We start from the raw sequence: 11165 nt of genomic DNA on the forward strand, positions 1-11165 counted from the left end.
CCCTCATGCTGGGAAAGATTGAAGGCAGGAGGAGAAGGGGAGGACAGAGGATGAGGTGGTTAGATGGCATCACCGACTCGATGGACGTGAGTTTGAGCAAGCTCCGGGAGTTGGTGATGGACAGGGAAGCCTGGCGTGCTGCAGTCCATGGGGTCGCAAAAAGGAGTACGACACGACTGAGCGACTGAACTGAACTGGGCCTTTGGAAGGGGTGAGTCGACCTCTTACGGGGCATGAAGTAGAGAGAGTGAAGGCGGAGGAGGAATGCCTAGTCACTAGGAACGAAAGGAAGCAGGGATGAAGTAGGACACTTAGGAAGGGGCTCTAGACTTTGGAGGTAGTGAAGCAGAAGAGATTGGGACTCCTTCCTCTATAGATGCCTGTCAGATGAGGGAGGTTAGCATTAGTCAAGGGAGCAGCCTTGTGATGACGACTATCAAGGTTTGCTTTCAGTTGCAGACCCCTTCCACCTTGTCCCCCGCCTCCCATCCGGCCAGCTCTACATCATCATTGCATCCATTAGATGGAGAGTTGACATATCCCTGATCTTTTATAAAACATGAGGACAAGTGTCTTAAAAGTCTTGCTATTTTAATTCATCTGGAACCTACAATCTAAAGTGTAGAATCTTGTCCTGAAGGGACAGCTTCTAGATGAGTTTCTTAGTTCTCTCCCAGTCCACCCACCCCCTCTCAACCTCATAGCTGTGCTAAGCTGCTTATGTGTGAAAGTTCTGGAGCCATCACTATTTTCTCCTGTTTGAAAGAGAACCAGCTGTTGTCACTCCTAGAGAGGTTTTGATCCGCTACTCTCTGCAATAATGGAAATACACAAACTAGTGAGAGGGTTAAAACTGATCAATCTACTAGAAAGTGACAAGCCCCATAATAATTTGTCTTACAAGGAGAGATCTGCTGAGCCCATGATGGTTGGCAAGTTTTTATTCTCTCTTCTCTGTGTGTCTGTCTCCTTTGAAAATAGAAATTGAAATTAGTCCAACTTTCCCTTTCAGTATCAGTTCAGCTGCTCAGTTGTGTCTGACTCTCTGCGACCCCATGAACCGCAGCACGCCAGGCCTCCCTGTCCATCACCAACTCCCGGAGTTTACCCAAACTCATGTCCATTGAGTCAGTGATGCCATCCAACCATCTCATCCTCTGTTGTCCCCTTCTCCTCCTGCCCTCAATCTTTCCCAGCATTAGGGTCTTTTCAAATGAGTCAGCTCTTCGCATCAGGTGGCCAAAATACTGGAGTCTCAGCTTCAACATCAGTCCTCCCTTCCAATGAACACCCAGGACTGATCTCCTTTAGGATGGTCTGGTTGGATCTCCTTGCAGTCCAAGGGACTCTCAAGAGTCTTCTCCAACACCACAGTTCAAAAGCATCAGTTCTTTGGCGTTCAGCTTTCTTTATAGTCCAACTCTCACATCCATACATGACTACTGGAAAAACCATAGCCTTGACTAGACAGACCTTTGTTGGCAAAGTAATGTCTCTGCTTTTATTATGCTGTCTAGGTTGGTCATAACTTTCCTTCCAAGGAGTAAGCGTCTTTTAATTTCATGGCTGCATTGACAAAACTCAGTGAAGATCCACAATGAGTTGAATACTGTCCTAATGCAGCAAAGTAACTAAGCATTATAAGGCATGACTCTTTCCCAACACAAGCTCAACAGTCTGTTCTGTTCGTATTTATTAAGCACATATGCCAGTCTTTGAGCTGAAGCTGTGGCTGTCAAGCTAAAAACTGTGTCTCTGACCTTAAGGAATACAAATGAATAATTAGAATGCAATGAAAGTACACTTACAGGACAAAATGAGAGCCCAGGAAAGGCATAAACAACAGATATGCCTGTATACTTCAAGGAGGACTATTTATTAAATGTTTCAATAAAAAATTGAAATGTAAGAGAAGAAGATGCTCATTCTGTGGTGAGGATAATCACCAATCAACAAATCATTAATTTTGAGAACTTGGAATTACAGACTCTAATGTTAGGTACTGTGCTAGGTACTGTGTACACAGAAATAAAAGTAAGGTGGTCATATTTTTAAAATCTCAAAATAAGTATATGTAGTCAGGCAAGAGGTTAATGCCCAAGAGGTTAATGCGATCCAATATTTGATATCAGATCCTTTCTAATATGATAGATAGATTCTGTATTTGTAGATAAAAAAAATTATAGCTCCTACTCTATGAGTCTGAATTTCAGCATCAAAATGTTAAAAGTGATATATGGATACAGATATCACAGTGGAAACCAGGATTGATTTTCAAATGAGTTGAAGTAAAAAAATATTATGTTCATAGGGAGGCAAAAATTGCTGTTACACAGAGAAGACTGGGCAGATTTTATGGTCAAGTCTTGACCTGAGGAGAATGGACAACTGCCATTTATTGAGAACTTACCATATATAAAGCATTGTGCCAGGATCTTTAATTCTCATTTGTTCTTTATAACTCCAAGAGGCAAATTTTTGTCTTATAGTTCCATTTTATAGATGAGGAAACTGATTTAGAGAGAGACTGAGTTACCTACCCTGAGTTACACACCTGGGAAATGGTGGAATTAGGATTCAGGCATAGCCCTATAAGGCTTCAAAGTCCATGCTGTGTAAACCATAAACGGTATAAATAAAGGCACAGAGATGAGATGCCAGGCATCCTTAGTGGCTTAAATATGACCTCACAGTAAACTCAGATTAGACCAGAGATGACACACAGAGAGTTGGTAGTCTTCACTTGTGTTGCCATCAGCTTGTCCTGTAAATAAACCCAGAGTGACCCTAGATTCTCATCCCTAGTGGATCAACAGGGAATAGTCTCAATGGATTTAGGTTGAAGAATGACAGGCAGAATAAGGCAGGCAAGCAGAGAGTGAACAAATAAGAATAGAATTTCAGAACAAAAGATTATAGGGCAGAGATGCTGTATGTGGTGATAGAGGCAGAGAGGGCCCGGCTCAAGAAACTGTACAAAGAGAATGAACCGATAGCACCGAAGTCTAAACTTATCCCAGAAGACAAAGGAGGAAACCGGACTGAGCAGTATGTCGTAAATGTGCTTGGACAACACTTCACCAAGGAGCCCGTCTCTTCCCATGCCCAGTCCCTGGTGCAAGATTCAGAATGGTTCATGTTGAGTCCACAGGAGAAGTATGCTTTTAAGTTTATATGAGAGGATTACACTTGGCCCTCTATATTGGAGGTTTCCCTATCCACAGATTCAATTGTGGATGGAAAATACTCAGGGAAAACAGAATTATGGAAAGTTCCCAAAAGCTAAACTTGAACTTGCCACTTACTGGCAACTGTTACATAGTATTTACATTGTATTTACAACTATTTACATTGTAGTAGGTATTATAAGTAATTGAGAGATAATTTAAGGTATATGGGAGGATGTGCCAAGGTTATATGCAGATATGATATCATTTTATATAAGGGATTAGCACATGGATTTTGGTATCTGGAGGAAGCAGGTCCTGGAACCAAGGGACATTGGTGGGGAGAGTGGTCCACAAATACTGAGGGATGACTGTATGCTCTTATTTATATGTCCTTATTTTTAAAAGAGTTTTCGTTATTTGTCACCATAGGAATGTCATGGTTTCTCATCAGAAAATGGCCCTGTTGTAGTCCTACCTATTCCCAGGTGTTTTCTTTCTGAGGGAAATATCCTTGGCCTTGGCCAAAATAATTGGATTCTTTTGATTCAGTTGATATGAGAGCAAATTTGTTCTGACATCTCCCACCTTATGTTTTACCTTTGCTTTTTTATCTTACAGATTGGCCTGGGCTAAAGTATCAAAAGACCCTAGGATTGCAGAAGGTCAACAGTCTCCACTGGAGAAAAAAATATTGGTAAATAAATCATCCTAACATCATACTGTTTGAAAAGACTAGAAGAAGGAAAGTTAGGTTTAAAATCCTACTGGCACCCAAGTGACACTTTGCGGTAATGTGTCCACACTGGCAAATATTTTCCAGCTAAATCTTTACTTGCAAAACAAAGTATTATTTTCAAAACTCCCAACACTATTTTAAAAAACAAAACAACTAGTTATTGATTTTGGTGGTAAGAACACCAACTTTGAGAGCTTGCAGGCTCACCTAGGAGTGATGGAAGTAAAATCCCTGTTACTCCAAAGTTAATGACAGGTCCTTTCTTCCCCCACCTCCACCCCCACCATGGTCCTTTCTTGGTGTCAATAATGAGAATAGGCTCCTGTTTAAATATGTTCAAAGTAAAAAGATGGTCATATTACAAAATTCTGCACCTCACCTTGACAGAGTCTAGGTGGCGTACATACATCAGAAGCAAAACAACTGATAATTCAAAAATATCAAGAGGAGTATGAAATACGCTGTAGGGAGCAAGGGCTTTCCCTTGACTACTGGCTTGCCAAAGCGGAGTCTTACTATAATAAAAGAATAATGGAAACGGTGAAAGAACAAGAGAAAGGCAGTGAAATCAAGAAGAGATTGGAGGGAAAAACAACCCAAAGCATAGAGAGACAAAAACGGTTTTATTTGCTACCCGAGAGAGAAATGAAACACATAGAAAGGCACATACATCGAGGTGGACAGATCAGAGAGTTTAACAGTAAAACATTTAAACAATCAACACCACACTCTAGTGACATAAAATTTCCCAGAATTGTGCCGGAAGAGCATGGCATCCAGAACACACAGAGAAGAAAGCAGGTAAATGAGAGAGAACAGATACAGATTAAAGATCACCGGGAACGCATGATTCGAGGGAGAGAACTTGTAGAGCAAAAACTCAAGGAAAGAATCTTGAGAAAAGACCAGAGCCAGCCTCCTGTTCGTAAGAAGTGTGAGAGCATAAAGAGCATAAAAAAAGAGATAAAAGAGTATGAAAGTGTTATTGCATACCCACTTTTCCAGCCATCCGGTAGCAGTCGGATTAAAGTGAATGTTCTGATGGAAAAGTCTCAGAATAGAGAAGAAAACAACACAATGATCAAGCCACTTCAAAGAAGATTCTTAACTATGCCACCCTTTTTGAGAAGTCAAATAGGAAAAATAAAAGATTCAGTGCTTTCATGATGAGATCATGTCTCTTAAATGAACCTTTATTTTTTAAATAGGAGAAATCAAACAAAAGTTTAATAACATATACATGAGAGAGACCCTGGAAAACTGAGTAACTCCCCCCACCACACACACTTTTTTTTTAATGCTGGTCTGTTCCACAAGGTTCAGTGACGTTTCTCATTTATACAGAAGCGTCAGATAGTTCTGGAGTTTAAAACCAGCTTGGCTATTTTTCATTGCCTTGTGTTTGTTCAAGTTGCTTATCCTTTTGATGTTCATTACTAATCTGTAAAGTTGGAAAATAATAGTTCCTAGCATTTATAAGAGGACTTCATTTTTGTGAAACAGTAGCATGTATCAGATATTTCATAAATATTGGGTTTTCCATTTGGAAAGACCTGGGTTGGGCAAAGATGGTGAATAAGGAATTGTTCTAATCTGCCTCTTCCATTCCTCCTACCCTCAGCCTCAAAGGTTATCTTGAGATTGCTGTAGGTCACCATGCAGTTTTTTTGTTTTCTATTCATATCTTTATCAGGGAAGTACAAACCAGGCTGTAAAAGTCTAACTTATAACATGTAATTTATTTGTATGAGAAACTTAATTTTGAGAACCTTCTATGTGCCAGGCATTGTTAGTTACTGAGATGAATTAAGAGAAATCCTTGCTCTAGCCGGTTTACAGCTAATGGCATAGATCACTCTATGAACAGATAATAAAATAGGGTTATGACAGAGGTATGTCTAGGTGTGTACAGAGGAGGGACATCTAACCTAGGTGAGCAGAGTGAGGAAGAAGGTCAGAGTATAAAGTTGTAGTAATCTCTCATATTTCTGCCAGCTCCATATTTTGTCAGTTTCTATCACCCACTTAAACAAGACCTTCCCAATGTCTGGATTCACTTAGAGGTAACCCAACTCACCTTCTCTCAAATAGAGATCCTTCCAAAAGTTGGTAAATTTGGGGTTCAGAATTGGTGAATAGAGAAGCCGAAAAATGGAAACTGGATGGCCTAAGGAATATTATACTTCAGTTGTGATCATCCTGATGCCTACCCTTTTGTATCAGCAGGACACCCTTTACAAAAATGCAGATATTGCTAGATCAGTGCTGTCAATAGATCTTTCTGTGGTGATGTAACTCTTCTATAGCTTTGCTCTTCAATACAGTAGTGGTTTCTCACATGTGGCTACTGAGCATTTGAAATGTGGCTAGTGCAACTGAGGGACTGAATTTTTCATTTTATTTCACTTGCATTGATTTAAAATTGTTACATGTGAAAAAAAAATAAATAAATAAAAAATAAATAAATAAATAAAAAATAAAATTGTTACATGTGGCAAGTGACCACCATGTTGTACAGCATGGTTCTAGATAAATATAACTCTTGTGTTAGACCTCAATCCCACAGTCCGTTTCTTGCCTTTAACAATATTTGCAGGTATAATAGATCACTTACCTTAGTATCAGTTTAGTTTCCTTTATATTTGAGATGCTCCTTAATCCCACAAAGAGATTAAAAAATTACTGTAGGCAACTTCTATGTGGACATGAGATGATTGAAGTTGCTTAAATTGGGTTTAGGAACTCGCCCTCCCCTTGCTCCTTTTGGAATGTGACCAGGACACCTACCAAAATCTTATTCCTACTCACCTGATTTGCCTTATGCAGACTTTTTTTGTCCTGTTGTTCTCTAATCTTCCATCTTCATGTCACAGTTTTAGATTATATACCTTGCAAAAATGTGGATCATCAGCATGCAAGAAGCAAAAGACTTAGAAATCCAAATCACTAGGGTACTGATAAGCCATTTGAATTGCGTGGGGTAGAAAAGTAACCTGATACATAGCTGCTGGTAATTGTTTACCAGGCAGATATTCACTGTTGGACCATCCTTTTGACCTGTAAATGTACTCAAATCTCTCCCATCTAAATAAGCTTCTATGTGCAGAAATTCCCTGGCAGTTCAGTAGCTAAGACTCCGTGCTCTCACTGCTGAGGTCCTGGTCAGGGAACTAAAATCCCAAAAGCTGAGTGGCATGACCAAAAAAATTTTTTTAATTAAAAAATGTAAAAAAAGAATAAATAAGCTACTTTGCTATTTATCTGCACTCCTTCATAGTAAAGTCTCTTTAGAACGTCTATACCGGCTCCCTGCATTCTGGCTTCAGTGCCCATCCGTCCACCAAATCCCTTTCTGCTGAGTCATCAGCAAAGAGCTCCATGTGGCTATATCCAATGAACAGTTAAGGGTGGAATGAAGAGAAGAATGTGCCAACAACAGCAGAAGACCCAATAGGCATTTGGCAGCAAGAGGAGTCAAGAATTTAAGGGTAGGAATGCAGTATGTAGAAAATGAGAGAGCAGAGAAGAGCAGTCGTGCTGAGAAGCTGGAGATCAGGCAGGGCACAGTGGGACCTGTTTAAGAAACTGGAGTAAAGTACCAAAGGAACAAGATAAGCAAGCAGTCATAAGACTCAGGATAAAACACTGGAATATGAATAGAAGCACTGACAGATCCAAACTATTGAATTGGTCCCCACTTAGGATCGAACAAGTTCTGAGTCTTAGGCTGAGCTGAGCTGACAATTGAGGGTTTAAGAAAGTCCAAACTACTTTTCCGGCGGTGACGACCTCCTCACGAGAACATGCCTCTCGCAAAGGATCTTCTTCATCCCTCTCCAGAAGAGGAGAAGAGGAAACACAAGAAGAAGCGCCTGGTGCAGAGCCCCAATTCCTATTTCATGGATGTAAAATGCCCAGGATGCTATAAAATCACCACCGTCTTTAGCCATGCACAAACAGTAGTTTTGTGTGTTGGCTGCTCTACTGTCCTCTGCCAGCCTACAGGAGGAAAAGCAAGGCTTACAGAAGGATGCTCTTTCAGACGGAAGCAGCACTGAAAGCACCCTGTATCAAGATGAACGGGAAACCATCCCAATAAACATGTTTTGGATAAAAAAAAAAAAGGAAGTCCAAACTAGGTACTTCCCTGGAGGTCCAGTGGCTAAGACTTCTTGCTCCCAGTGCAGGGGGCCTGAGTTCAATTCGTGGTCTGGGAACTAGATTCCACATGTTGCAACTAAAAGATCAAAGATCCTATATGCCACAACTAAGACCTGATGCAGATATATATATATATGTATTTTTTTTTAGAAAGTCCAAAATAGAAACAGAGATTATCAGGTCACAGAGCAGGAGACAAAACAGATAATTACTATAACCCTCATACTGAGTCACTTAACATGAGATAAGATTTTAATTCATTAAAGCATGCCTGATATTATCTCTAACCATGAACGTCATAGTGGCTTGAAAAATGAGCCTCAGGATGTAAGATGTACAAGGCTGGTGTATTTTAAATAGAGCTAAAGTCTTACAAACTAGAATAAGTCTGAATATGTGGCATTTTAAAATACTAATGTGGTAGGAAACATAAAAAATTGATTGATACCTTGACTATCATCCCATTGTCAAGTGGCTTTGCAATAAAAGGCACATCACGTTGTGTGAGGCCTTCCCAGGTGGCACAGTGGTAAAGAATCCACCTGCCAAAGCAAGATACACAAGAGTTGTGAGTTCAGTCCCTGGGTCAGAAAGATACTGAGGAGTAGGAAATAGCAACCTGCTCCAGTATTCTTGTCTGGAAAATTCCATGGATGGAGGAGCCTGGTAGGCTACAGTTCAAGGAGTCACAAAGAGTTGGACACAACTGAGTACACACACACACACACACACACATTTATCTACTTACGTGTATGAGAGAAATCAGAATTATACAGATCAAAGTTGTGTTTTCTGGAAAGCCAAAACCATGACACATTAGTTTCAATGGTATGGATGGAGGAGGGTGGACTAGAATAACAGCACTGTACCCTAAAGTGTGGGCTTCCCCAGTGTGTCTGTGGGTAAAAAAAAAATCTGTCTGCAATGCTGGAGCCATAGGTGATGCAGATTTAATCCCTGGGTTTGGAAGATCCCCTGGATGAGGACATAGCAAGCCATTCCAGTATTTTTGCTTGGAGAGTCCCATGGACAGAGGAGCCTGGTAGGCTGTAGTCCATAGGGTCACATTGAGTCAAACATGACTGAAGCAACTTAGCACACACACACCCTAAAGTGTCAACACTCAACAGACACCACTAATAGCCCTTGAGGGGCTCAAAGAGCCAATGAAGCCCATCTGCCAGGAGCAGGAGTGGACAATGCCCCATGCTGTGTGGCCTCACTTATGGTAAGACAAGTCAACCTTTGACAGTAGTCACAGTCCAAATCAGAAACTGGGTCCTGGGACTTCCCTGGTGGTTCAGTGGCTAAGACTCCAAGCTCCCAATCTGGGGGTCCAGGGTTCAATCCCTGTCAGAGAACTAGAACCCACTTGGAGCAGCTGAGAGTTCACATGCTGCAACTAAAGATCCCACCTGCCATGCAGCAACAAAGACCACAACTAAGACCCAGTGCAGCCAAATTAAGTAAATAAACATTGAAAAAAAAAATCTGACTCCTTTACTTTGTGCCTAGTTGATGATGGTGAATATCTTGCCATGTCTGGTGTGATGATGGACTCAGGCAGCAGGGGAGACAGTTCACAAAACATGTTTCCATCTGCAGCTTGATTAGTCAACCCCATCAGAGACTAGACTCATTCTGTGCGGATTCACCTGAGTGACCCAGATGGTGGTAGCTTACGATGAACGATGTCGGAGTCGTGATCTCTGAAGAAGATTTAGCTTCAGGACCAGGGACCAGGCTTGATCACTCAAGAACTTTTGTGTAGCAGAGTTTTATTAAAATATAAAAAGGGACAGAGAAAGCTTCTGACATAGACATCAGAAGGGGGCGGAGAGTGCCTACGCTCACCAGTCTTTGCAAGGGAACTATATACCTTATTACAGTAAAGGTCTTACCAGAGGCATTCCCACTACATACATCTTGAGATAACAAGATTAGTCGAAAGGTTCTTGTTAAGGAGAAACTTGTCCTAGAGCAAGATACATTGTTATATTGACTAAGACAAAGCAATGTAGAAAAAAAGTTTGTCCTTTTCTCCTCCTTGAGAGCCTCAGACCCCTTTCTCCTTGAGGGCCCTGGATCCCTTCCTCCTCAAGGGCCCTGGATCCCTTCCTCCTCAAGGGCCCTGGGCTCCTTATCAACCTACCTAAGGATGAACTTTCTCAATGGTTAGATAAGCATTTATGATTTATTTCCACAGTTTCCAGCTCCAAAGAGAGATGCCTAACCAGTCTAGTTTTCAAGCGGCAGACCAAATAGGTTGGCAACAGCCCAAGGCAGTAAGACTACAGGAAGGTTGATCAAAGGGATTATTGGTGAGAGGTACGAAATGGCCTTGAGTTCTGCCCACCAAGAGGACTGACAACAGCCATTTTTGGCTCTACATCACTGGCAATGAGACTGAATGGCTGAATCAGCCAGGGAGAGAGTTGAATTTCAGCTTAGCTGAACCACAGTGAACCAGGGCCAGACATTTAGGGAAATCTCTGTGAACTGAGAGCCACATGAACCAGCAGCTCTGCTTCAGTTGGCAGAGTAGGGGGTGAAGTTTTCCCCAGAGGGATATCTGCCACTTTTTCATGTAAAGTAGAAATGTTGAGGCCAGGTCAGCCACATCCTAAATATACCATTTCTAAGTGAGGATTATTAAATCCTTCCCACTTTGTTAGAAGTTGAGTCCAAGTTGTAGCATGTCTGACTCTTTGCAACCTCAGGGACAGAAGCCCGCCAGGCTGCTCTGCCCATGGGATTCTTCAGGCAAGAATACTGGAGTGGGTTGCCATATCCTACTCCAGGAGATCCTGAGTCCAAGTTGACCTACCCCCAAATGTGAATATTAAGTAAGAGTGTCCGAAGGCCTCCATGTGTTAGGTGTTTAGTTTCAATAGGAGCCCAGTAGCAAGCTGATGTGGCTTTTCAAAAAAAGAAAAGTGTACCCAGTAACCATGGTAGAAAGGTGGCTGGTCCAAAACCCTAAGGGGTGCCACTGAACACAGGCTGCCTCCACCACCATCTCCACCAGCCTACTATATCCATCTGACTCTGTGGGTACCTCCTCAACCTGCCCACATGCATCATCTGTCTGCAAAGGC

The 11165-nt window shown here is 41.6% G+C and overlaps 1 protein-coding gene and 1 long non-coding RNA gene across 2 annotated transcripts; both read left to right on the forward strand.

Annotated features, from left to right (window-relative positions):
- The first annotated feature begins 155 nt into the window (after positions 1 to 155).
- On the forward strand, positions 156 to 5074 carry LOC122429862. Its single transcript, XR_006266164.1, has 2 exons — positions 156 to 211; positions 3789 to 5074. It is a non-coding gene; the product is annotated as an uncharacterized LOC122429862 (long non-coding RNA).
- Positions 5075 to 7658: 2584 nt separating this feature from the next.
- On the forward strand, positions 7659 to 8030 carry LOC122429501 (40S ribosomal protein S27). Its single transcript, XM_043449838.1, has one exon. It carries the CDS (start codon positions 7710 to 7712, stop codon positions 7962 to 7964), a length of 255 nt encoding a protein of 84 aa, XP_043305773.1. The 5' UTR covers positions 7659 to 7709; the 3' UTR covers positions 7965 to 8030.
- Positions 8031 to 11165: the final 3135 nt, after the last annotated feature.

Source organism: Cervus canadensis, chromosome 28, assembly GCF_019320065.1.
Source record: "Cervus canadensis isolate Bull #8, Minnesota chromosome 28, ASM1932006v1, whole genome shotgun sequence".
Classification (NCBI taxonomy): Eukaryota; Metazoa; Chordata; class Mammalia; order Artiodactyla; family Cervidae; genus Cervus; species Cervus canadensis.